This window comes from Erinaceus europaeus, chromosome 21 (assembly GCF_950295315.1).
Source record: "Erinaceus europaeus chromosome 21, mEriEur2.1, whole genome shotgun sequence".
Lineage (NCBI taxonomy): Eukaryota > Metazoa > Chordata > Mammalia > Eulipotyphla > Erinaceidae > Erinaceus > Erinaceus europaeus.
This window is the reverse complement of record NC_080182.1, coordinates 30,634,547-30,661,963: the sequence shown is the minus strand read 5'-3', so window position 1 is coordinate 30,661,963 and position 27,417 is coordinate 30,634,547. Positions and strand designations below refer to the sequence as shown.

Below are 27,417 nucleotides of genomic sequence, written 5' to 3'. Positions count from 1 at the left end.
TACTATGTGCAAGGACTGGGGTTCAAGCCCCTGGTCCCCACCTGCAGGGGAGAAGATTCAGAAACGGTGAAGCAGGGCTGCAAGTGTCTGCCTCTCTTCCTCTCTGTCTCTATTCAATAAATAAATAAATAAATTAAATCCTTGTATCCACATTAAAAGAACAGTTTGTTAAATGAGTCTAAGACAAGAGCAGCACCTTACAGAGGGAGACAAACGTGTACAAGTGACCAACAGGCTCCTAGAAAAGTGTCCTGTGGCCCAGGGGGTGGTGTGGACGGCGAGGCAGAGGGCTCTCCAGGGCCTGGTCGGGGAAAGCTGTGATGAAGGCTTCAGAGAAGGTTCTCTGGCACAGCACGTGAAGGCTGTCCCGACACTCCCCACCACATTCCCTTTTTATATTCTCGTGTCATGTTTCCACTACAAAATTTATTGTATGTCCTGTTTTTCTTTTATTCTTTCCTGCTCTGTTTTCACAATGTCTGTCTAACCAAGCAAAAACATCAAGGAGAAACGTCACCATTTCCAGAGAAGTGAACCTCGGGTCAGGGGACAGATGGCTTGCAAAAGAAACCACTAGGGAAAGATAAAAATATACTGGGGGTATGGCTCCATCTGCCAACGCCCATGTCCAGCCGAGAAGCAATTACAGAAACCAGACCTTCCATTTTCTGCACCCCATAATAATCCTGGGTCCATGCTCCCAGAGGGATAAAGAATAGGGAAGCTTCCAGTGGAGGGGATGGGATATAGAACTCTGGTGGTGGGAATTGTGTGGAATTGTACCCCTCTTATCCGATGGTCTTGTCGTTCATAATTAAATCAATAAAAAAAAAAGTAAAAAATAAATAGAATTACAAAAAAGAAAGAAAGAAGGAGAGAGACCATCAGCAGGAACCTTAAATCCCTGGCTGCTTTTCTTCCTGTCTCTGGATGGGACCCTCTTGTTACTTTCACGGAACTGAGATAACGGTGCCGGCTGCTGCGTCTTCACAGCAGATGCAGCTTCAAGGGAGGGAGCCTGTCTATTCGAGGCCTGAGAAAACCCAGGTGCTGCCTCCTGGTCACCCCCTCCGCCCTCCAGGGTCACCAGGATCCTGGATGGGGTTGTTTCAAGATGCAGGTATCCTAGTTGAAACATGATTTTGTTTTTGTTTTCAAGGTTTAGAAACAGTCCTAAAAATAAGCTCGTACAGTCTCCCCCCCAACCCCCCGTCACAGTCCTGCACCCCTCCCCTCCCAGAGCCAAACCATGGAACCCTTTCTACCACTTCCCCCACCGCTGCGCTTGCTGCCTTTCAGGCTCTGAGCAAGGTGTTTTGACCCCGGGGCTGCTTAGTCTTCTGTTTTTTAGGGCAGATTCGACATCTGAAAGTCCAGCCTCCTATAGATGCAGATAACAGTTTCCGTTTAGAACAGGACCTGCCACTCTGGCTTGGGTCACTGGAGGAGACATTTCCTTCACGTTCTGCTTGATTCTCTCAGGTTCTGAGTTTCGGGAGAATGAAGGAGTAGCAGAACTAGCGACTAGTTGCTCTCAATACCTGACCTGTTCACTCAGTTCTCCTTCCACCAGAAGTTTCCATGTCCTCAGTGCCTTCCAGGGACTTAGAGAACAAGTCCTCAGCAAGAGAGCAGAGTGCCGGAGCTCTGCCAGTAATTAGACGTGTACAATTTAAGTCCCTTACCTCCCGGGGCTCCATGACTCAGTCATCCCCTCAGCTGCTCAAGGGGCTGTCTCAGCTCAGAGAACAGTCTGCGCCTGCCGTCTGCCCTGCCTCCTCTGTGGCTTGAGGACGTGTCCGTGTCGTGCACACAGCACAGCTTCCTGCCCCGTGTGCTCCCTCCACCCCGCCGAGTGGGTGCCGGTGAAGGCAGGAGCCCCCGGCCCCACTGAGAGGTGGGGGGGAGGGATACGGTGCTGGGCAGCCCTCGGGCTCCTTCCCCGTCACGCAAGGTGCAAGCAAAACCCCCAGCAAACGGAGACACACAGCTCTATACGGACGGTGCCGGGCAGAGCCACAGTGAGGGCACAAGGGGAGGCAAGGGCTGTGTGGCTTCCTGGGCTCACTCCTTGAGGGAGCTACGCGGTCTACAGAGCAGTAAAGGAGCAGGGGAGACACCAGTCCTGGAGAACCGAGAACCGACCACCTCAGGAGCAGCCAGGGAGCCGCAGTGGGAGTGGGGGTCTGGGTAGAGCAGCTGGCCTGGAGCTTGGGGGTCACCCTCGCAGAGGCAGATGCCTCCCCCCACCCCCCGTGCCCCCGACTGCTCGCCCAGACAGGATCATGCTAGACTAAGGCTCACAACGCAGGGGTTTAAAACCCAGTGTCCTTGAGCCGGGCCACGTGCATCCGAGTATTTTCTGTGTGCCCAGGAGAGAGCTAGGGGAAACCATATTAGGGAGGGAATCACTTTGGATTCTGATAAAAAGCAAATAGCTGTGCATTTTTTTTTTTTTTTTAACAGAAGGTAACTATCTCACTTCTGCAACTAAATACAGAACCAGACTCTCTCAAGTGGGCAGTGCACACAACTGACAGAAATGAGCAACGGATGCGAGACAGAAAGACCGCAACAGGCACTGTGAAGCAAACCCTCAGGAAGCTCGATCACCACAGCCTCTCCCCGCCTTAGCCTTGGGGGGGGGGGGGGTCTGATCCAAGACCCCGGCGGGCGTCTAAGTGTCTTATGTTTCACCTTAGCCACACAGACCTGCCACACAGTTGGATTCATAAATGAGGCAGGCAGAGTATAAAGAGAAAACAACAACAATGCAGAGCATAAACATAAAGTGCAGTGAAGGTAACAGGTGTGTGGTGTTCCACAAGCTGTTCCTTTGTTGGCGGTGTTTCTGGACTGGTGTGGATTGTGGGTAGTCAAAACCACCCCGGAGTGGAAAATCCAAGTGAAAGGGGAAGCAGGGGAGTGTACAGGCTTCTGTGAAAACAGGTAGCCGGAGGCTGGTCCCCAGGGCTGGAATATGGAGGGACGGGGAGCCCCTGCCCTCTGCTCAGCCAGGCCGACTACCCTCCCCTGCACCAGCCGCCTGCCTCAGAGGCGGCCCACGAGCCCCAGGCCCCCGGGGCTGAGCAGAAGCGCAGAGACATCCCGTCACTGGGAAGCCAGCGGAATCAATGTCGGACGAGCTGATGTCAAGTGTGTGAGAGAGCCCTCCCTCCCGAGTGCCGCAGTCCCCCCTCGCTTTCCAGCTCTGACACGCGTGTCCGGCTACACGCATTCCCGCCGCTGGTGCTGAGGGCTCTAGCGGAATCCGCTTCCTTGGGAAGGAGGGCAGAGGCAAGCACGCTGCTGAGCGTCCCCAAGGCATCGGCAGCCGACTAGTGCGGGGTTATTAAGAACCTCTGGTTCTGAGCCCGCTCTGCCGAGCTGTGAGGACAACGTGCACCGCTCATGTGGCAAGATCAATAGGCGTCAGAGCCTCAGCCAGCGAGCCTGTGTGTGGGAGCGCAGGGCGGCGAGGCCCTGCAGTCACACTCCGCGCTCTCGAGCCAGACGACCGCACGCCCGCCCACCAGACGGAGCGTCAGAGAGCCACGCGTGCGCCTGCTGAGACTGTCGGACCCAGAGGAGAGACAGGAGGAGGCTGCTCTGAAGCCAGAACCGCCGGCCACGTCGTCTCACCGAGCGGGACCCGGATTCCTATTCCTGGGGCTGCAGCCCAGGCGCCCCCAGTGAACTCCTGACACCGTATGACCACACCGAACCCGGCATGTGTGTGCAATGTTTCTATGCACGTCTGTTAGAGTTTAGTTTACAATTAGAAGCGATAAGAGACTGACAGGAACTAATAACAAACTAGGACAGTTGTGATACACTCAATAAAAGTGTCGCATAACCAGTAATAAAACTCGCATACATGTGGTCGCTAACTCTCCAAGTATCTGCTCTTATCACGAGAGACTGACTGACGTGGTGAGAGAGAGAAGGGGGGTGCACTCAGCCTGGATATGTGGGAGCACGGCTCAAAACTGGAGCCTTGGGCATGCAGGCCCTGTGCTATGCCACTGCGCTAGCTCGCCAGCCCTCACAATGCCTGCTGCACATAGCACTTTCTGACTGAACTGGAACTCTCTTCCCAAGATTAAGACCATGGACACGGGGGAATTTGGCGGGGTCTATATTTTGAGTAACTCCATCAAAATGCTAATAGCAAGGCAGCCCAAGACAACACATGAACTTGCAGGAGGAGGAGAAAGGGGCTGGAGGGAGACGGGGGAGGGGAAGAAGAAGTCAAACTGTCTCCAAGACTGTGAGAACTATGGAGCAGGGGAGAGCAGGGTGCTGAGTGCGCTGTGGAACTATTACCCTGCAATTCTATAGGCTTGCAAACCATCACTAAATGACGAATAAAGGGTCAGGTGGTGGCACTAGGGTTAAGTGCACACGTCACAGTGCACGAAGACCTGAGTTCTAGTCCCTGATCCCCACCTGCAGGGGGAAAGCCTCATGAGTGGTGAAACAATGCCGTGCCCCCCCCCCCTTGATTCAGATAATAAAAAGCTGAGATCCGTGGGTAGGAATGGGAAAATAGTGGTGTCTTTTCCTCTCTCTGCCTCCCCCTCCCTCTCTCAAGTCAAGAATGAAAAGCTCGACCCAGAGAAGCCACTCAGTGATGCATACAACGGAAACAGAACAGAACCAAGGTATAATCTTGATTGCTGGGTAGTTGAGTCCTTCATTTCATAGAAGTAGCCAAGAGGGTATTTCTCAGGACGCTCTGAGGGGAGTTAAGTGTGAGGTTTTGAAGGAACTGCTAGTTCCTTCTGAACAGGAGGCACAAGTCGGTCATTATTTTGGATCGGGATTCCAGACTCCCAGATGTGAGAGTCAGTTAAGAGTTCTCTTTAGCTTTCAAAAATAAGACAACCAAGATCCTCTGGCCTAGTTCTGGTGGATGGAACTGCACAGAATGGAAGGGAACCGCCATCCACAGGGCTGTGCTATTGGGACTTCGCCAGTGTCATCTAGTCAGAACCACCAAGCCCTACGCACACTGCAGACACACGCAACCACCCACAACAGTGTCAAGACTCACTCGGCCTCCAGGGAATGAAGGGTACTAGCTTTCCAGGGCGTCTTTACATCAGGGCAGTCAGCACTTGGTCAAATACATTCAGCGCCTGGTACGGACGCAGGATGCCAAGAACGCAAACGACAGTCAAAGCCCACGGACCCCTTAAATAAAACCCCGAAGGTGCTGACTTATCAGACCTACCTGAGAACAGAAGAAAGAAACCCTTCATGTTTGGCAGCAAGTGTCCTTGGCAGGGAGGAAGTGAGGACAGGACGGAAAGCAAAAATGGTTTGTACTTGCACTTTGTTCTTAGAGAATCACTATGCAAGTCTGTTTTACAAGTGATCATTTCTGGTAGAACTGGGTGGCCAAAAAGGATGAGCTCCACTGTGAACTGTGCTGGGCGAGTGTAAAAGACCCACAGCCCCCAAAGAGAAATGTTCTATGGAGAGAAGCGGCTCAGGAAAGCAGAGCTGGTTAAAAAAGAGAGAGCAAGACAGGGAGGCACAATTCCCTCCTAAAGGTTTGGGGGGGAGGTGCTGACGCACTCGGTTAAGTGCACATAGCACTAAGCACAAAGATTTGAGCAAGGAACTGGGTCTGAGCCCCCGCTCCCCACCTGTGGGGGAGGGGTGGAGGATACTTCACAAGCGGTGACGCAGGTCTACAGGTGTATCTTTCTCCATCTCCCTCTTCTCTCTCAATTTCTCTCTGTCCTATCCAACAATAACATCAACAAAAATGGGGGGGAAAAGGCTGCCAGGAGCAGTGGATTTGTAGTGCTGGCAGAGTCCCAGCGGTAACCCTGGAGGCAAAATAAAAATAAAGCAGAGTTTTGCTGATTAACTTATATGACTCTAAGTATTTTTATATGGATCCACCTAAGTCTAGAGCGATCGCACCAAGTCCAGTCCTGGCCATGCTGAGCTGTAACCCCCAGCCCAGCAGTGAGACCTGGCGCCCCGCACTGGTCGTCTGTGTTATGACAAGACAGTGCCCCCAACCTGGCAGAGGAGGTTACACTGACCTCCAGAGGGCAGGATTAGAGCAACCGGTTGGAGGAGCAAGACTCTGAAGTGACGAATCTGGAAGAAGCTTTAACAAATACACACTGGGAGAAATATTTAAGGCTGACACATCCATGCAAATCAAATAAAGCAGAGAAGGCCACTTTGAAACACTCTGCTCTGATGCTTAGTCATCAAGAATTATGCATAGGAAACATTCAAAGCAATTTCCACTAGATGTGCCAAAGAGATTTTGTTTGTTTTTTTTGCTTTTGCTATTTTGTTTCAGTGCTCAAAATCATTCAGTACTGTCAATTATTAATAAAGTCCTTGAAGCCTTCCCCCAACACTGGTCTTTCTCATGAGTGACGAGGCCTCCATAGCACCCCAGAGCCACTGCTGGGCTGCCTGAGGGCAGGAGCTTGGTGGTGGATGGTTCTGTGCTTCACTTCTTTACCACAAGAAAGAAAACAGCCCACGTGCACTTCCTCCCGCCTGGCTGCAAAGCCTCATCTCAGCCTTCTAGCTGGTCTGGCCTTTCTCCCTTCCTCATCTCTCTCTCTCTCTTCTCACTCCGTCCACAGGCCCACATCTCTTGCCACCTCCCAGCTGCACCAATGGGCAAGAGTTCCTGGCAAGGAGCCCCACAGATTCCAAAATGCCAGCGTCCCACCCCCACTCCTTCTCTGTGTGCCAGGCTGGACTTCCAAATGTGGGCACATTTGCCTGGACTGTCCCCTTGTTGTCACCACCATGGAAGTCTGGGAGCAGCCCTCCTGGGGGAATAAATCAGGGGACTGTTTTATAGCCACCCTGAGGCCCCAGGGCCTGGACTCCAGCTGTTTATAGCTGGCTGAGAGCACATCCTCTCCCATGCCCCCTGCCCTGCCCTGCCCTGCCCTGCCCTGCCAGAGCCTTGCCTCTCTCCCCCCAGAAATGTTTCTTTGGTTTTTAGATAGACCACTTCTGCTCAAGTGTTTGTCAAGGCGGCTACTTCTCTGCAAGGCCAAGCGGTCAGCTCTGTGAACGTTCTGTGGGTACTGAAGTCAGACACACAACACAGGCATTTGGCCCAGGTCCTCCAACTCACCAAAGCAGAGAGAATCAGCTTGACTTGATGCTGAGGTAAACCACTCTCCCTCTCACACAGAAGACCTCTGGACACCCTTTCGGGGTCAAAAAGCCTGGGCAGAAAACTTCCCAGCAGAAACAAACTGCTTCCCCCACTCTCTGCTTTTCCTATTTTTGTGGCAGGTGGACTTCATGCCTGCATTGTGGACTCTCTTTTTTCCCTCCCTTTATAATCAAGATAGAGACAGAAAGCAAGAGGGGAGGAGAAGAACGACACCACAGCACACACTGTTCCACTGTTGATGACGTGTCTTCCGGTTCTGGGCACAGTGCTCCCACGTGATGCCTGGAGCTCAAGCCTGAGCCTTCGCACATGGTAAATACACTGTCACAGAGACAAAGGAGGAGAGGGACACCACAGCACCACTCCACCACCTGCACTGCTCCCGTGTGGTGCTGGAGCTTGAACCCAGGGCCTCGGGCATGGCATGGCAGGAACCCTACTGGGTAAGCTACATCACAATGACACTTGTGGTTTTGCAGGGCCTGGTCCTGAGTATGTGATTTCACTGTTCTGGGTCACTTTTTCAATCAGATTTGGGGGCGGGGCGGGGGGTGCAAGGAAGAACAGATAGCATAGCACTGGAGTTTCCTCTGACGGCACCTCACCTCTTCTGAGGGGCCAGGGCCTGAACCCGGTTCACACACGTGGCAAGGCATACACCCTACCCGGTGAGCTCTGTCCTGTCAACAAAAGTCCTTCTTGGTAGAAGGTAATATTCTTTTCTTTTTTATGATTTCAACCCTATAAAAACTGACTCTTAAGACTCTCCACTCAGATTTTTCAATTGTTAAAAAAACCTGGAGCTATTCGAGAGTCTTTCTTTCTTAAGTACGTTCACTTACAGCTCCACTACATAATGCTTGAACCCAGAAGCATGAATACTGATATATTATCTGCTTTACAGACTTTATTAGGTTATGCCGAAAGACAGGAGTGTCTCTTCTTAGATTCCTTTGCCCAGAACTAAAGTATAAAAATATTTTTCAAAAATCGCTGCCTGCGGGTTATCCGAGGAAAAGCGATACTATGATCCATCATGGCTTGCAGATGACGCTTCCTCTCTTGGGCTATCATCAAAAGCATCTCTTCTTGCACCTCGGCTCTCCATAAAAATGCAGTTTTCTTAGTGTGCCAAGGCTCAGGACAATAGCTCTCTCTTCCCAATCAAGAGGAACAATAGGTTAATTTAGAGGAAACTGAACCAGTCTCCTGAATATCCGGAAATAACCTAGTGACAAGTTATATGAAAATCTAAAATTCTTATCGTGTTCTTTATCATCTGTCACTAGACTGGCAGGAGGGCATGCAGTAATGTTAATTTTAATTAAAATGATTTTTTAAAAATTATCGTCAGGAGAGACGGAGGGAAGCCAGAGCAGACCTTCCATTCCGGCATCTATTGAAGACGGGAACCTGGGGCCCCTGGGGTCTCAGTGTGACGCACTATCCTGCACCCTGTCCTGCCCAGTGACTAGGATTCTAACAGAATTGCTTCAGGCTGCTCAGGGGACATGGCAGAAAGGCTGTGCCAAGGGCTTTTGCATCTGAGGTTATGAAGCCCCAGGTTCAATCCCACATACCACCATCAGCCAAAGCTGAGCAGGGCTCTGGTTCCCCCTCCTCACTGAAATAAAGTAAGTAAAAAATAAACAGTTTTATCCTAATAGTTATTTGGAATGGTAGTATCTATGGAATCACAAAATAGGACTTAGCTGTTAACCTGTCACGTGAACACAAGTCTGAATATTACTCTAACATAACAAAGACCAATATAATATATAGATAATATAAACGATAATATAAAAGATATACACTCTGTTCCGCAGCATAACTGAATAAATCAAAACATAATTCACAAAATATTTGCATTCACTTTAAACCTAAAGCACCATTTTGCTCTTAAAAAGAAAAAAAAGTATCAAAAAAGACAAAACAATAAGTGGTTTGTTTTAAAAATGCTCACCTACCTATCGCTCCAAACCTCCCTTTAGAGATGTTCATACATAAATGTTTAACAGCAAGTTATTTTTGGATGATAAAATGAAGAGATTTTATTCTGTTTACCTAATTTTTTTTTTCACAACCATGAGTAACAAGTAAATTTAAAATTACTTCTGAAAATCTGAGGTCTTAGAATAAAGGTCATAAAATGATCAAAGAAAAAAAGTGACTTACTCAAAATAAATAAATCATTTTAAAACTGAGAGGGGTGGGGAAGTGAGAGGCGCGGCCAAAGGCACAACGCCCTCTGTAAAACATTCATGGCGCTGGGACGTCACAGGTGGCACCATGACCAGTCAGCAGCCTGATACTCAACAGCATATCTGGGAGTTGCTAAGATCAAGGATCTTAAGATTAGCTTTTATCCTGTCCTACATCAGAGAGAACAGCAGCAACCAATGCTGGAGAGGCTGTGGGGACAAAGGAGCCCTCCTGCAATGCTGGTGGGAAAGTTAATGGGTCCAAGCCCTGTAGAGAACAGCCTGGAGAACTCTCAGAAGGCTAGAAGTGGGCCAGCCCTATGACCCTGCAATTCCTCTCCTGGGGATAGATCCTAGGGAACCCAACACACCCATCCAAAAAGATCCGTGTGCACCTGTCTTCACAGCAGCACGATTTGTGATAGCCAAAACCTGGAAGCAACCCAGGTGTCCAACAACAGATGAGTGGCTGAGCAAGTTGTGGTCTAGATACACATGGAATACTACTCAGCTGTTAAGAATGATGAATTCACCTTCTTCACCTCATCTTGAATGAAGCTTGAAGGAATCATGTGAAGTGAGAGAAGCCAGAAAGAGAAGGATGAATATGGGATGATCTCACTCTTAGAAGTTGAAAAATAAGAACAGAAGTAGAAACACAAATCAGAACTTGGACTGGGTTTGGTGGACTGCACCAAACTAAAGGACGTGGGGGTGGTTCAGATCCTGGTGTCTAATGGTGGAGGAGGACCTAGGCTGAAGGTGAGAGTGTTTTGCAGAAAACTCCGACATGTTGCACGTGTATCAACAACTGTATTAACTGTAAACCATTAAAAAAAAAAAATTAACTTTCATCAAAGAATATTTTGTTACTGTACAGTGACAGATGTTACTCACATAAATACTGAATCATTATGTTATACACTTGAAATAATAAAAGTTTATGTCAATTATGCCTCTGTAGGAAAGAAATAAGACTGCTTTCATAGCAGTCTTGGAGGGTACAGTGGATAAAGATTAGAATCCTCTGGGGGCTGGGCAGCGGTGCCCCTAGTCAAGTGCACACAACACGAAGTGCAAGGACATGCCAAGGATCTGGGTTCAAGCTGTTTCTCCCCACCTACAATGGGGACACTTCACAAGCAGTGAAGCAGGCCTGCAGGTGTCTATCTTTCTCTCTCCCTTTCTATCTCCCCTTCTTCTCTCAATTTCTCTCTGCCCTGTCCAATAAAATAGAAAAAATGGCCTCCAGGAGCAGTGGATTCATAGTGCTGTCACTAAGCCCCAGCGATAACCCTGGAGGCAATAAAAGAGAGAGAGAGAGAGAGAGAGAGACAGAGAGAGAACGAACAGGTCTGGAACACCTGAGACTCAAGGTTCAAAGCCCAGCAATGGCCCCTATAGAGCTGAGAATGCCTGGCTCTCTCTCATACAGGAAACAGATCTTTAAAGTAGACAGACAAAAGTACACTCATGGGGAGCTTCATAGACCATGTCACCCTCTTTCTCAACTCGAGGAGCAATGCCTCATCTATAAACCCGGGGCAGAGGACAAAGGCAGGTGGCGGCTGCTGCATCCCACCCCCCACTCGCCGGGGATGCCACACGGAGACCGAGGAACTGCACCAAGGCTCCAAACTCTCACTGGCCTCCACCTCCCTGTCACAGCACACCGAGGGAAAGGCAGTCTGAAAGAACCAACCCTCCACGCCTTGCCTGTTGCAGGAGTCTGATTCTGGGGAGGGAGGCATCTGCTCTGGGATGTCTGTGCAGCTGGAAGAGTCCTCGGCTTCCTCGGGCCCCGGCCTCCTGGGGGACAGCGGCTCTAGCGGAGGGCAGTGGACTGAGATCACCAAAGACGTATCTGAGAATTTCATTTCACTGTCTTCCTGTCCTAAAAAGGAAAGAAAAGATATGGGGTTTTTTTTTTTTTTTTTAAAAAAATGAGAGGATCATTTAAGAGTATCTTCAAACTCTATGATACTTGGCATTACTCTGAGTACTTAGTGAAGCGCAAGTTCAGGTCACATTGATTTGGAAATTCCAGAGGCAGGCAGAGAATAAAAAGCAGCACTCCGAGGCTACCACCAAGTACATCACTCTCCTCCTACTGCATTTCCAGATGAAATATATATTTAAAAAAAAAACAAGATTTACTGGGGCCGGGCAGTGGTACACCTGGTTAAATGCACATAGTGCTGTGCGCAAGGATACACACAAGGACCCAGGTTCAAGGCCCCATTTTCTGTTCACTGCAGGGGGGACACTTCGTGTGCAGTGAAGCAGGGCTGCAGGTGTCTCTCTTTCTCTCTCCCTCTCTATCTCACCCTCCCCTCTCAATTTCTCTCTGTTCCATCGAATGGAAAGGGGGAAAAATTAAAAAGACCACCATTGCGGTGGATTGGCAGTGCTAGCATCAAGCCCCAGTGACTGGAGGCAAATATATATAATTGAGAAAGAAATTAAGAAGGAAGGGGAAGACAGAGAGGGCCAGAGAAGGAGAGACACCTGCAGCTCTGCTTCACCACTTGTGAAGCTTCCCTCCCCCCTGCAAGTGGAGGCTGGGAACTTGAACCCGGGTTCTTGTGCATGGTAATGTGTGTGATCAACCAGGGGTATACCCACCGCCCAACCTCGAAGAAATAATTTTTTATTATTTTCTTTTTCTTTTTTTTTTTTTTAATGTTTATTCCCTTTTGTTGCCCTTATTGTTTTATTGTTGTAGTCGTTGTTGGATAGGAAAGAGAGAGATGGAGAGTGGGGAGAGCACACATGAGGCCCCAGCTCCACACACACACCCTTCAGTTAAAGGTGCCCCAAGTCCAACGTTTCCAAGAAGTGGTAACAAGTTTTAGTTAAGCCACTGTATAGCACAGAACACAGGATAATGACCTCTGTGAGTCTGTTTCTGACAGTGTCTTGAGAGGCACGACCATTACCTCACGCGCCCTCTGATGTTTCCCTGGGAAAGGGCAAGAGAAGCCAGTCAAGATGGCAGCCGGCACCTGGAGGTACACCCCAGTAAACAGACACTCAGAGTCCCAGGGGCTCACCACTCAACTGACAAAGGGAAGTGCCGGTCCTAGTTCGGGGCGCCAGATGCCCTGACAGTACCTGGCTTCAGGAGACAAGCTGACACAGAGACGAATGCTGTTTAGCCCTGCTTAGATGTACTCAGCTCAAACAGGCAAGTTCAGAGACACAGGAAGCGAAGATGTGGTCCTTGCTGAAGATGATGAGGCCCCAGTGCAGTCAGTAGTGACAGCATTTGATGCCGGTGCATTCAACACCTCGGAATGTTTACAATGATACCCATCACAGAAATAAGTTGTTTCTTTTATAGGTTGAGTTTCAGAGGTAGCAGGTAACCCCACACTTAGAAAATGTCCTCCAGGGAGCCTGGCAATAGCTCACTGGGTTAAGAGCACATGGCACAAACCACAAGGGCTCATGCAAGGATCCTGGTTCGAGCCCCCGGCTCCCCACCTGCAGCGGAGTCACTTCACAAGCGGTGAAGCGGATCTGCAGGTGTCTATCTCCTCCCCACCCTCCCACACTCCCCCTCCCCGCCCTCCCGCCCACTCTCAATTTCTCTCTGTCCTATGCAACAATGGAAGAAATATGGCCTCCAGGAGCAGTGGATTCATAGTGCAGGCACCGAGCCCCAGTGATAGCCCTGAAGACAAAAAAAAAAAAGAAAAAAAGAAAAAGAAGATGCTCTCCAGCTCAGTCACTAAGGAACCTCTGATTTGTCGCTGACTGAAAGGAAGACTGTTCTCATATGCAATGTCCTCAGCACCTTCTCCCAGCAGTTTTCCCAGACACGTTTCCTCTTACAGACACCTGTGCAGTCCACAGTCAATACCCCTGATGGTGTCTCTGCGCCATAATAAAAAGAAGCAGGAAGACGCTTCTCCTACCTGCGCACATGGCCGACTGCTTCTCTGTGGGCGCATCTTCTTTCTTCGCTGCATCCCCCTTCGAGACCGCCGCCGCTTTCTTGTATCCTTTCTTAGCCTGAGCCACAAGCAGCTGGAACTCCTTGTGATGTTTTTTACCTGAAATCCAAAAGGTGTCAGTCAGGCAAGGGCCACCAAAGTTCAATACCCGTACCCACAACGATGACCCAGAAGTGTCACGTGTGCTGGAAGCCTCGGCTACGGCTTCCTCCCTCAAAGACACAGAAATGTGCAACTCCCCGGGCTACTGTTAGAGGTTTCTTCCTGACCCCCAAGCTCCAGAAAGAAAGATGCCGTTTGCTTCAATACACTCAGAAGACCCCATCCTAACCTCTTCTAAACCACAGACAGGTACTGAGATAAAGAGCAGTAACTGACTATCTGAAAGTAGAAGCCTGAGTTACAGTGCACAAGGACCCAGGTTCAAGCCCCTGGTCCCCACCTGCAGGGGGAAGCTTCCCAAGTGGTAAAGCACGGCTGCAGGTGTCTCTCTCTCCTCCACCCCTCTCAATTTCTCTCTTTCTCTATCCAATAATAAATACTTTTTTTTTTAAAGAAGCCTGTAGGAGAGCTGGGTTGTGGGAAACAAGGGCACCTCACACCCACACTATTTTCTGATGCTGGGGCTTCGCACTGGCATTTCATAACTCTGGGGTCACTCATTAATTCAGCCAAAGATTGGGGGCGGGGGGGGGGGACACAGCACAAGAGCTTTGCCTGGTGCCACGGCTCAAACTGGAGCTCCGCACAGGAAGCCAGACCCAACCCACATGCCCCCTCTACTGTCCTTTGCTCTCCTTGCCTGCTTCCCATCAGGGTCCTGTTAGCAGCCTAAGACGCCACCCCCAGTCCTTTTCCTCACAGGACAGCATTACAGGAATCTTAATACCAGCAAACAGACAAAATCCTTATTTGTTGTAAGCAAGAGCTCAGCTCTGACTTATGGTAGTCCCAGGATTTGAACCTATGATTTTTAGGCCCTCTGACAGGCAAGCCTGTGCTCCGACTGGCTCAGCTGCCTGCTCAGCAGTCTCATGCCACTTCAGTGTCACCGGTGGCCTCTGGGTCACCATTCTCAGTGTGTGTCTCTCAACAGGGCGCGAGTGGGTAGTCACTTCTGGAATGCTGAATCTACCCTGCGTGTGACGTGCGGTCCAGAGGCAGGGATCAAAAGCTGAGCCTTTACTTGTTAACAAGCTTATTAAGGCCTCGCTCCAAACATTGTCCCTGTACACAAGAATTAGATAGGTGTGTGTGTGGGTAGGGGGAGGGGGAAAGCGAGTGCTTTAATTAAAAACAGTGAGCTTTCCAGAACTGCCCTTCCGGAACCCCAGTCCTCTCCTGCCTCTGAGCTGTGTCACTCAGAGGTGACTGAGGACAATGGAGACGCTTCCCCCTCACCCCACCCCCTGCAGAATCACTGCTCCCCTCCCTCACTGTAGAGGGGCCCAGTTTTGCCTCCATCTCCATATTTCTTCCTTTCTTCCATTTTCCTTTCTTGCCTCCAGGGTTATTGCTGAGGCTTGGTGCCAGCACTATGAATCCACTGCTCCTGGAGGCCATTTTTCCCATTTTATTGGATTGGACAGAGAGAAACTGAGAGGGAAGGGGGAGATAGAGGGAAGGGGAGAAAGACACCCGCAGACCTACTTCACTGCTTGTAAAGTGACTCCCCCACCCCGGCAGGTGGGGAGCCAGGGGCTCAAACCAGGATCCTTGCACCTGTCCATGTGTGCTTAACCGGCCTGGCCCTTCCACACTCATTTCTGACCTACAGAGGCAACTCTCCCCAGGTGTCACGGGGAGTGCTCCTGCTTCCCGCAAGCCTGTGGGTGTGGGTGGTGTGTGCACGCTTCACGTTGCAGTGCTGGACTGTAAAGTGTCTGGCAGGATGGAAATGAGAGGTTCGTCACAACTCCAGCAAATGAGCTTGATGAAGCTGACGGGAAAAGGCTTGGATCCCCAGTGCTGGCAGCTAAGGCAAAACCCATGTCCTCAGCCCTGCACCACACTGCTGAGTGGCCCGGGCCGGCTCTGATTTTTACGTTTATTTACTGATTGCCGCCAGGGTTATCACTGGGGCTCCACACTGCTCCCAGTGGACTTTTATTTTTTTTATAAATCATATTTATTTATTAGATAGAGACAGCCAGAAATTGAGAGGGAAGGGGGAAAGAGGGAGGGAGAGAGAGACACACACACACCTGAAGCCCTGCTTCACCATTCGTGAAGCTTTCCCCCTGCAGGCGGGGAATTTTCTTTTTTCAAGGTAAAGGATGACAGACAAAAAGAGACACCACAGCTCAGGAGAATCCCCTGTGGCACGGTCCCCCGATAATCCACCCAGGTGACTATTCCCTGTCTCCGAACACTCCCCTCTTAGCAGATACCTGTCCACGCCACAGACATTCTCCAGTGTATTGATGTGAACTTATGAGGAATATTTAATTAGCATTCTGTTAATATCAGTGGAGTACTTCCTAATATTAGATGTCAGGAGTTTTGTTTTTTTTTTCTCTTTTTACCCTGACACAGGTTAATTAATCTTTACAAAGAACCTCCCTCTGTCCCTGCCCCGAGATTCTGGTTCTGGCACCTGCACCCCACATCCTCACAGTCTGTCTCCTGTAGTGCGTGGGTTTGGGCAGGACATCCGTGTCTCTCGCTGTCACCCTGGCCAGAAGCAGGTGGTCTCTGCGTTCTCACTGCCAGTGCAGTGCACCGCCAATGGGTGTAGCTCGCACTAGCAAGAGCCCTTTGGTGCTCTTGAGAGAAGACTGGAGGGCCAGGACTGCCCTTTTTTATTTACACAGCGGCTAAGGGATAGGCCACTCCTCAGCTCAGGGTGAGGCAGAGCTAGGGACTGAGGCATGCAGTCTGAGCTCTGCCCCAGCCTAGAACCTTTGCTCTTAAAGGCAGGTTGCCCAAGACTTAGCCCTGGGCTCTGCTCCCTGCAGCTCTCTTTTCCAGGAAGCCATGGCAGACATACTCCTTTAACTATACGGGTCGTCACAACATGTCTTTGTGGTGGGGAGGACTGGCCATTCATGCCTACTTTTCTTTGCTGCGGAGACAGCCTTGCGGAACCCACGTTTCACCGGGATGGTGAGGAACAGGGACACAGACGCCCTTTCCCCCCACAAACACCCAGATGGCAGGAGAGGGCGGCCTGCTTTTCCCGCGATTTAGAAGAAACAAGTAGGCTCTCCCTGACTGCCAGTCCGGTCTTACTGGGACCTACCTGCACTTCTTCCTCTTTGTTGGTATGCATGAGACCCCTTCTGTTTCATTTGGTTTAAATCCCCCCTGCTTAACACTATTCTATTTACATAACCGCTGTTAACAAGCACCTCCCTCCAGGGCATTGGTTCAATCCCCACTGTTTCATGATGTTTTTGCTCCACCCCCCCTCCTTGTCACACCCTGATCCCTTCTTTTCACCAGTCACTTTTCTCTCCACCCTCTCTATGTCACATCCTGTTTCCACCCTACTTCGCAAGTGTATATAAAGACAGCATTGTGAGTTTTACAGTACCTTTAGTTTAGCTTAGCTCGGCTTAGATTGTGCTGCGTCCTGCATGAATAAAGAGATACTGCCTACAGCTCAACCATGAATCCCTGGTCGTCTGTTACCCGCCCGTGAAGCCAGCCCGGCGAAAACAACATAACCCGTCGAAAACAACACCTCTTCTCTGACTGTTCTCACTAGAACCCAAGCCCGCAGGCGAACAGTCTGTTTACTTACTGTCACACCCACAGTGCCCAGCTGGGGCCTCCTTCACGTCTGAGTAGCCTCCCTAGGTCAATTCTGCTTTCTCTCCAGAGACGCTTTGAAAGCAACTAATTAATATTTCCAAAGTGCTGGCTGATATAAGCTCAAAGCAGAATGTTTTGCCAGAAACCAGAGTGGGCAGAGCTACAAAAAAAGTCGCTGCGTGAGTGAACATTCAACTGCGACCAGCCTTCCAGAAACATTTGACGCCATTTGATATGAGACAACACTTTGAGAGCTCTGAAGACGCAGCACTGCAACCCATGCACTTGACGGTCAGCAGAGAGTCACAGAACTTACGGTATTTACTGTGAATCTCGTCGATTTCCTTTTCTGTTTGGTTCTTCGTAAAAACCATGATCTAAAAGAAGCCAAAAATAGAAATGAGAACTACAGACGTTTTCAGTGTGGATGTCTGAGAAAAGCCAATTATTTATGTATTTATTTATTTATTTACCCTTTTGTTGCCCTTGCTTTTTATTGTTGTTATAGTTACTGTTGTTGTTATTGATGTCGTCATTGTTGGCAAGGACAGAGAGAAATGGAGAGAGATGGGGAAGACAGAGGGGGAGAGAAAGATAGACACCTGCAGACCTGCCTTACCACCTGTGAAGCGACTCCCCTGCAGGTGGGGAGCCGGGGGCTTGAACTGGGATCCTTATGCCAATCCTTTTGCTTCGCACCATGTGCCCTTAACCCACTGCGCTACCACCTGACCCCCGAAAAGTCAATTCTTATCTCTGCTTTCAGAGGGTCTAGGAAAACTAAGTTGAGCACCTGCCCTCAACACCACGATTGGGACGTGGTTGACAATGTTTTAGTCTTACGAGTAGGAAGTGCTAGACCAAGTCTGTCAGACTAAATGAAGTGGTAAGAGAGTGACCAGTTGAACATTTTAAAGATTTGGTTTTCCCATGTTCAGTAGGGAAGCACTTACAGAAGCCAAACCTTCAACCTTCTGCATCCCACAATGACCATGGGTCCATACTCCCAGAATAGGAAAGCTATCAGGGGAGGGGATGGGATACAGAGTTCTGGTGGTGGGAACTATACGAAGCTGTACCCCTCTTATCCTATGGTTTTGTCACTGTTTCCTTTTTATAAATTAAAAAAAAAAAAAAAAAAAAGATTTGGTTTTTCCCACCGATTAATGTAGCAGGGGGTTAGTAACACTACTCTACTTTCGCTCTTTATGCCTCAACTTCTCCAAATCTCCAAGAAAGATAAAATGTAGAAAAATTGATGGATTACATTTCCAACCCCACTATAAAAATCAGACTTAAAAGATCAAAGATCTACTTATGCGATATATTGCCATCTCTATAGCTGGCACCATGGATAATTATAAATCCATGAAGACCTTGTTCTTTTCCTGATATCTGACAAGAACCTTACTTCCCCCCGGTGCCTGTTTTCTTATTAAGACATGACCAGACAATCTAAGAAAGCAAGTCTAGCAGGGAAAATACACACTCCCTCCAGTTTCAAAGGACACAGTGACAATGACAACTTTTCTTTGGTATCTTTTCAAGTTTTTCTTTTTTTTTTTGGGGGGGGGGTGTGAAGCTAGAGGAGCACAATAGCATAGAAGTTTCCATCTCCGATTTCCTCAGTGAGCTTGTAGGCAATTATTCCTCAAACTCTCAGTATTACTTAATTTCTTCACTGGTGTAAATCACAAAATTACAGGATGTCATAGCTCAAAGGAGACTGAGAAGATCATTTTCAAAGGCCTAATTAAGCTTTACAGACAAAGACACACGCGGATCAGAGGTTAAAGCGCTTATCAGGGAGTCGGGTGGTAGCGCATCAGCTTAAGCGCACGTGGCACAAAACGCAAGGACCCGAGTGAGGATCCCAGTTTGAGCCCCCGGCTCCCCACCTGCAGGGGAGTTGATTCACAAGCGGTGAAGCAGGTCTGCAGGTGTCTATCTTTCTCTCCCCCTCTCTGTCTTCCCCTCCTCTCTCCTTTTCTCTCTGTCCTATCCAACAATGACGATATCAATAACAATAATAATAACTACAACAACAATAAAAACAAGGGCAACAAAAAGGAAATAAATAATTAAAAATAAAATAAAGCGCTTATCAAATGCAACCAGCAGAAAGAGGATTTGTTTTGTTCCAAGGCCCTAACTCACGAGGACATTCCACTTTGAACTGCACTGCATGTCAGGAGGTATGACAGAATCGTGAGCTCAGAAGGAGCTTCGAGTAAACCCTATGTCTCTCTCACTGAGCAGGTCAGTGCTAGCTCGCTTTGACGTGGGTAGTTCACTTTCCTTTTTCACTTCTACCCGGATTCCCGAGACAGATCCCCATCAACATACACTGTCGCTGAGTGTACTAGCTTCCAGACGCATCCTGGTCTTCTCCATAGCTTCAATCTCTTGAACTATTTCAGCGGCTGTTAAGATAAGGACACAGAGCCAGTGTTAGTTGCCTGGTTTCGCTTACTGTTCTGTATTTGCTGAAGTTGTCGTCGTTGAAGCTGGTGTTCTGCCCACTGAAAGCTATCTTAAAATGAAAGGTTAAAAAAAATCAGCAGAAAGGGAATCGGACGGTAGCACAGTGGGTTAAGCGCAGGTGGTGCAAAACGCAAGGACCGGAGCAACGATCCCAGTTCCAGTCCTGGGCTCCTCACCTGCAGGAGAGTCACTTCACAGGCAGTGAAGCAGGTCTGCAGGTGTCTTTCTCCCCCCCTTCTTCCGCTCCTTTCTCCATTTCTCTCTGTCCTATCCGACAATGGCAATAATAATAGCTACAACAACAATAAAAAAACAAGGGCAACAAAAGGGAATAAAATATTAAAAAATATTTTTAAAAAAATCAGCAGAGTTAAAAGCCTAAACCTTTATGCATGCAAACACTGGTACAGTCATCTTTATTTTGCCTTTGAGTAGACAGATAAAAACAGCAGCCCCACAGGAAGGCAAATTAATGTGTTAATATGAATTAAATTCTATCCACTCAAAAGCCAGAATACTAAATACCCGCCCGGGGGGCTGCTCTTCAAGGAGAGACGGGTCAACAGGTCAAGGGAAATGGCCTTGTGGCCAGAACTGCTGTCAGGAGGTGCAGCTACCAATCACAGGCGCCCAGCAGCCCTGAGGCACACTCTCGGTGTTGCCCACAGGTATCATGCTGCCTCCGATGTCAAGATGTTCCAACTAAAATTCAAGGGGGACAGACAGAAGCCACAGGGGCTCAGTGACAGAGTGCATGCCTTGGATGTGTGAGGCCCTGCCGCTGGTCTCTGCGACTGCAAAACAAGGGCAAAAGCAAAGCGAGCATCACAAGCAGCAAAGCAGTTCTGGTCAGCCTGTCTCTCACACACAAACACGTGATTTTTACAAAGGGGGGTGCAGGGGTGGGTGGCGGAGCACCTGGTTAAGTGCACACATTACAGTGCACGAGGATCTGGGTTCAAGCCCCGGTCCCCGCCTGTAGGGGAAAAGCTTCAGGAGTGGTGAAGCAAGGCTGCAGCTGTCTTTCTTTCTCTCTCTCTACCCCTTCCTTCTCAATTTCTGATAGTCTCTGTCCAATAAATAAAGATAATAAAAACAAAAAAAAAGAAAAGAAAGTCGAAACTGTAAGCTTTCAGCAAAGCAATTTTAAAGTAAAGGACACAGATGACCGAAGTGTATAATGTGGCTATCAGTGGAGAGAAGCCTGGGCTAGCTATTACTAGTCTGAGGGACAACAGGCCCGAGAACAGTGAATGTTATCAGGATAAAGAAGAAAAGCATCAAGTAAAAAGGGGCCAGTTCACCAAGAAGTTATAACAACCTGAGGTGTATCTGCACCTAAGACAGAAACTGAAAAGGCATGAACCAACACTTCCAGTCCTGCACAACAAGGACAAGCTTGCTTCTTATCCTCTGTCACTACGTTAAAATCCCTGGGTGTCCTGACAATAGTGAGAGAGCTCTGAGAGGGACCGAGATACACCAGAGACCTCAGAATTAAATTAAAAAAAAAAAAAAAACCTGTTTTTTAGTTGTTTGGAAAGAGTGAGCGTCAGGTGGCAAAATCAGGCCCTCGTGCCCTCAGACATGCCACTCCACTCACTCCCTGAGTCATCCCTCAGGCTGTGGGAACTTGGGGATGAAGAGCAGGGCACCAAGTTCCTGGGTTTCCTGTGATCTTTTGTAGAGTCCAGGCAGGGGCTTGCAAAGCCTGTAACCCAGAACCACCCCCACACACGCACAAAACGTGAAAGATCAACAAGTCGAGAGATCAGAACCCTTTGACACTAGAAGAGCACAGCCCCTGAAGTCACGGGGTTGGGGGCTGAGCCGCCTGCAGACACAGACCGCCGTGGGCACCAGGCTGAAGTGCCACATCACAGTCTAGAGGGACGGACTGCACCGAGAACTCTTCTCAACTAAAGCAGGACCATCTCAGCTGGGGGAAAGGCAACGAGAAAGTGCTGAGAGCGAGATGACTCAGCACCGGAACCAGCTGCCAAGAACGTTATAAGCTCTCATCGTGGAAAATGCTTCAGCAGTGAGATGCACGCTCGGCGCAGAAGAAAACAAGCCCGCTAAGCTGCGTGACGCTGCCAGGAATGGCCACCGGCTTGAGCCCGAAACATCGGCCTTTTTAAAGCAGCTTCCGTGTCTCATGAAAGCGGCTGCAGCTTATGCTTGAGAGGAGACTGGACGACAGCGGCAGGAGACGGTGAAACACACGAACCACAGTGCATGTCAAATAAGCAACACGGCCACAGCTTCCGGAGAGAAGATCCTCAGAGGAGCGCAGTATCTGGACTGTGCAGCCTCCGTCTCGGGAGCGGGCAGGTGCCTGGGCAGAAAACACTAAAAAGAGGTCCGAATAGGAGGTGTCAAAGAGGAAGCAATTTTGAGCCCATTTCAGATGGACTGTAGTGTTGGATAAACTCGTAAATGATGTTATTGCAAAGGAGGACAGGGGGTGGGGGGAGGGAGGGAGGGAGCAGAGAAACACAAAAACAAAACAACCTATGAGGGGCCAAGGAGAGGGCTCAGGCTGTTAAGAGTGCCAGCCTGCAGGTCTGAGGCCACAAGTTCGATCCCTGAGCAGTGCTCTGTTCTCCCTCCCTTTCCATCTCGGCCTCCTCTCTCTCTCTCTCTCTCTCACACACACACACACAATAGACAAATATTTTATTAGTGAGAGAGAGAGAGAGAGACCTGCAGCCCTGCTTCACCAATCATGAAGCTTCTCCCCCGTAGGCAGGGACTGGAGACTTGAACCTGGGTCCTTGTGTGATTTAGGGCGTGCACTCAACCAGGTGTGCCAAGAAATATTAATACTCAAAAAGAATCCTGTTCAACAAGGGCAACAAAAGGCAATAAATAAATAAAATAAATATTAAAAAAAAAAAAGAATCCTGTGGGGTTGGATTAAAGACACGGGAATGCTCTCCTGACTTCTAATACACACATATACATACTCGCACACATAACACGTAAGTGGATACAGTGTGCACCCTGTGTGTGCCTATGTACCATGTGCCTCACGCCTGAGCCCCAGCTGCGGGCAGAGGCCAGACACAGAGGCAGGAGCCGGCAACTAGCTGGCAGCCATGACCGAGCTTCCTAGTGGAAACAGCCGGAACTCCCCAGGGAGTGGCTGACCCACCGTGAGCCGGGACGGGCAAGGACTCGATAAGCCGCACACACTATCCTGTTCTGGGAGGAGTGAGGACGTGTCGAACGTGTTACAGTGGGGACACAGGAGAGGAGGAGGAGGAGCTGGGGGGGGGGGGAAGAGGCCCTGCTGCCCAAGCCTAGAAAACCGTCAATACCAAAAACACTCGTGGTGGGGTGGAGTTACAGCCTGTGAAGCCACACAGGTGACCAAGGACGAGCGGAGAGCTCTGGGCTTCAGAAGCATGGCAAGCACCAACTGGCAGATGGAGGAGGAATGTTTTCATTAAAAAAAGGACTGGATGGGGGCCAGGCGTGGCCCACTGCACGCAGAGTGGAGGGATATGCTCGGGCCAGAGTGCAAGCCCCCTGCCCCCACCTGCAGGGAAGAAGCCTCATGACAGCTGGGGTAGTGCTGGAGGTGTCTGTCTGTCTGTCTCTCTCTCTCTCCCTCCCCCCTTCTTTAGCAGGAAAAAAAATTGTTGAGAGCAGTGGAGTCATCATGCAGGCACTAAGCCCTAGCAATAACACTGGTAGAAAAAAAATAATTAAAAAAACAAACAATCCAACAGGAACTGGACAGTGGCATGCTTGGCTGAGTGCACACGTCACCATGTGCAAGGACCTGGGTTCAAGCCCCCAGCCCCAACCTGCTTGGGGGCGGGGGGCTTCACAATCGGTGAAGCAGGGCTGCAGGTCTCTATCTTCCCCTTCCATTTTCCATTTCCCTATGTTCTGTGGGATAAAAGAAAAGTGAAATAAATGTTTAAATGGCTGGCAAAAAGAGCTCCCTTGTCTAGTGCGTTGCTTTGCCATGTGTGCCACATGGAGGGAAGCTTGGTATTGTGTTCTCTCTCTCTCTCTCTCTCTCCCTCTCTCCCTCTGCATCCACGGCATCTAACAAAATCATTAATTAATTAATTAAATGAGTGGATGAAGAAGTCATAGGATATAAATTCTACGGACTACTCCACAGTGAAGAAAGGAGACACGGTAACAATCAGAACAAAATGGGTGGAAGCAGAGGTCACTAAGTTGGGTGAAATAAGGAGAAAGGGAACTGCAGGTCGGCCTCGGCCTCACTCACCTATGGAGTACAGGCTGCTGCTGAAGCAGATGCACTTGTCACACAGAGAGAGACCGGACTGCCCCGGACGCTGAGGTGGTGGCGCACCTGGCTAAGTGCACATAGTACTAAGCAAAAGGACCTGCCCGCAGATCAGGGCTCTAGCCCCGGCTCCCCACCTGCAGGGGGGAAGCTTCAGAAGCGGTGAAGCAGGTCTGCAGGTGTCTGTCTTTTTCTCTCCCTCTCTGTCTTCCCCCTCCTCTCTCCATTTCTCTCTGTTCTGTCAAAAAAAGGAAAATAATGGTTGTCAGGAGCAGTGGGTCCATAGGGCTTTGCACCGAGCCTCAGTGATAACCATGGGAAAAAAAAAAAGTTCTAGTGACTATCAAGAGGGAGGGGAGCAAACTGAGGAGGAGTATGGGGGCCACACAGCTGTATGTGCAGATGTGCAGATATGCCCCTGTGGGCCACTGTTACACCACCATAATGAAATGATTAAAAACTGGTCATTTTGCAACCTTCACAGAAGTGACCAGAGAATACTAACCACTTGGTTGGGCTGGGAATGTAAGTGGGGGACAGGACACTCGCAGGGTGATCCAGTGTCTCTCTACTGACTCCTCATTAGTGACCAGAGAGATGACAAGGGCACAAAGTCATCAGATTCCTGCAGCTGAGGTATCCAGAGAAGGACAAAGTGTCCTCACACAGCCGTCCAGCCCAAAACGCACAGCCCGAGTGTGACTTCCCGGAAACATGAGGCAGCGCCCAGCGAGAAAGATGGCGACTTAGAAGAAATGAAAAAATACCAACAAAGACTATATTCTTCTGAAATGCCAATGTCATAAAACACAAAGAAAAGCTAAAGAATGTTCCAGAGTGAAAAGAGATTGAAAAGATAGTGCAACTCTTGTGACAGGTCTTCCAGTGCTGGACCACTGATCGGGCAGGCAGAACCACAGAGGTCACTCCTGGGTCCACTGCAGAAACTGGCACGGAGATGATGGGGTTGATAAAAAGTATTGCAGCAGAGTGAGACTTATTAAGACTGTAGCTGTGTGTGGCAATAACAGAGAATATTCTTTTTTTACATTTTTTTTATAACTCTACAATGAAGTATTATGGGGTGAAGAGTCAAGATTACCCAATCTTTTGTTCTCGGACAGCTTAATTTAAAAAGTGTGTGTGTCCAAACACGAACACACAGAGATCTAATTCACGCAAAGAAAAGGGAGCTCACCAAGTAAAAGGGGCAAGATGGCTAGACGGCTAGCCAGTGAACCTGAAGAGAGATGTGAATGTTCTTTAGGGTAGTATCTTAACTTTCCCCTAAATGCAGAAGTATTTCCAAATGAGGTTTTCAAGAGAGAATGCAGAATGAGGGGTGGCGGGCAGGTAGCATAATGGTTATGCAAAGAGACTCTCATGCCTGAGGTTCCAAAATCCCAGGTTTAATTCCCCGCATCACCATAAGCCAGAGCTGAGCAGTGCTCTGGTAAAAAATAAAAAATAAATAAAATTTTAAAAAAGTCTCACAGTGGCAAATAAAAGCCGAAAAGTCTGTCCACCACGCTTCTACATTATAATAAATACTGCGGTCCACAGTCCCCATCTGCGAGGGGAAGCTGTGTGAGTGGTGAAGTATGGCTGCAGGTGCCTCTCTGGCACTCTCTCTCTCTCCCTAGCTTCCCTTTCTCTCTCAATTTCTCTCTGTCTCAATCCAATCAATGACGTGTGTTTTACAGGAAGTATTGATGGTTGGGGTATGAGTGGGGGGAGGCAAAAGGAAAATGGTGCTGGGCGGAGACCTGGGTGTGGCCGGAGAAATGAGGAAGGCTAGAGGCGGCAGCGGCAGGCTCACAGACTTCCTCCTCTCCTTTCTTCAAGGTAAAATGGGTGTTTTGAAGCAAGAATGATAAGGAAATCTTAAAGGCTTTGGGAGCAGAGGCAGAAGAAAAGTCCATGAGAGATGTGAAACAGTGGACGGACACTGTCGCATCTGTGTGTGGCTTGCGAAACACTGGGCTACTATTTGCAGGCAGCCTGGGATAGAATTTTTGTTTGTTTGTTTGTTTTTACATTTACTTACTGGAGACAGCAATTGAGAGGAAGGGGAAGGTGGAGAGGAGGAGAGACAGAGAGACACCTGCATCTCTGCTCCACCACTTCTGAAGCTTTCCCCCCTGCAGGTGGGGACCACGGGGCTTGAACCCGGGTCCTTGTGCACTGTAATGTGTGCGCTTAACCAGATGCACCACAACCTGGTGCCTGGGGCAGGTTTAAGATGCATGTGGCAAATGCTAGCATGATCAGTAAGAAAAAACTAAGGTACAAAGTAGCAAATCAATAGTGAAGACAAAAGGCAAAACTAAAATAAAATAAGTACTCAACTTAAAGTTAAGCAATAAAAACAAAAACAGATAGGTCAAACAGAAAAGAGCAAAACGGGAGATGTATAAACCGAACCAAATAGATAAAAATAAAATTATGCCCTGTAGCTTAATGGTATCTCGTCAAATTCAGTTTAAAAAGCAAATATGAATCATTTTTTTTGCTTATAAAATTCAGTTTGAATATTAATGATGAAATAGATTTAAAGAAAAAGAGTAGAATAAGATAAGGAGTACACCCACAACGGGGAGACAGCATAATGGTTACTCAAGACTCTCCTGCCTGTCGCTCTCAGGTTCAACCCCCAACACCACTCACTGTCAGCCAGAGCTGAGCGGAGCTGCTCTGGTCTTTTTTTTCATGTCTTTCTGTGTGTGTGTGTGTGTGTGTGTGTGTGTGTGTGTGTGTGTGTGTGTCTGTCTGTCTGTCTGTCTCAAATAAAATAAATAACCTTGGGAGAACCACTGTATGTCTCTCTGTGTGTGTGTGTGTCTCAAATAAAATAAATAACCTTGGGAGAACCACTGTATGTCTGTGTGTGTGTGTGTGTGTGTGTGTGTGTGTGTGTGTGTGTGTGTGTGTCTCAAATAAAATAAAGAACCTTGGGAGAACCACTGTGTGTGTCTGTGTGTGTCTGAAATAAAATAAATAACCTTGGGAGAACCACTGCATGTCCGTGTGTGTGTGTGTGTGTGTGTGTGTGTGTGTGTGTGTGTGTGTGTGTGTGTGTCTAAAATAAAATAACCTTGGGAGAACCACTGTGTGTGTGTGTGTGTGTGTGTGTGTGTGTGTGTAGAACCACTGCATTTTTTTTTTATAAATTAAGTTTTATTTATTTATTTATTTATTTATTTTCCTTTTTTGTTGCCCTTGTTGTTTAACATTGCTGTGGTTATTAATGTCGTTGTTGTTGGATAGGACAGAGAGAAATGGAGAGAGGAGGGGAAGACAGAGAGGAGGAGAGAAAGACAGACACCTGCAGACCTGCTTCACCGCCTTGTGAAGCGACTCCCCTGCAGGTGGGGAGCCGGGGGCTCGAACTGGGATCCTTACGCAGGTTCTGGCGATTTGCGCCACGTGCGCTTAACCGGCTGCGCCACCACCCGACTCCCAACCACTGCAGTTTCTAATGGAGGGGATGGGGACACAGAACACTGATAGTAGGAAAGGTGTATAACTGTACCCCTATTGTCTTATAATTTTGTAAATCAATATTAG

At 48.8% G+C, this 27,417-nt stretch overlaps 1 protein-coding gene across 3 annotated transcripts in view; it reads right to left on the bottom strand.

Moving 5' to 3' along the window:
• Nucleotides 1–27,417, bottom strand: part of RAD18 (RAD18 E3 ubiquitin protein ligase) — a 75,399-nt gene that overhangs the window by 15,001 nt on the left and 32,981 nt on the right. For 2 of the 3 annotated variants that reach the window (XM_007522261.3, XM_060180783.1), the window contains 4 exons: nt 19,440–19,516; nt 17,410–17,470; nt 13,299–13,436; nt 11,095–11,272 (listed from right to left, as the gene is read on the bottom strand). In XM_007522261.3, coding sequence (XP_007522323.1) covers nt 11,095–11,272; nt 13,299–13,436; nt 17,410–17,470; nt 19,440–19,516 — 454 coding nt within the window. Of the gene's footprint in view, nt 1–11,080; nt 11,273–13,298; nt 13,437–17,409; nt 17,471–19,439; nt 19,517–27,417 lie in introns of all 3 variants that reach the window. The other variant, XM_060180782.1, reaches the window with a different exon arrangement.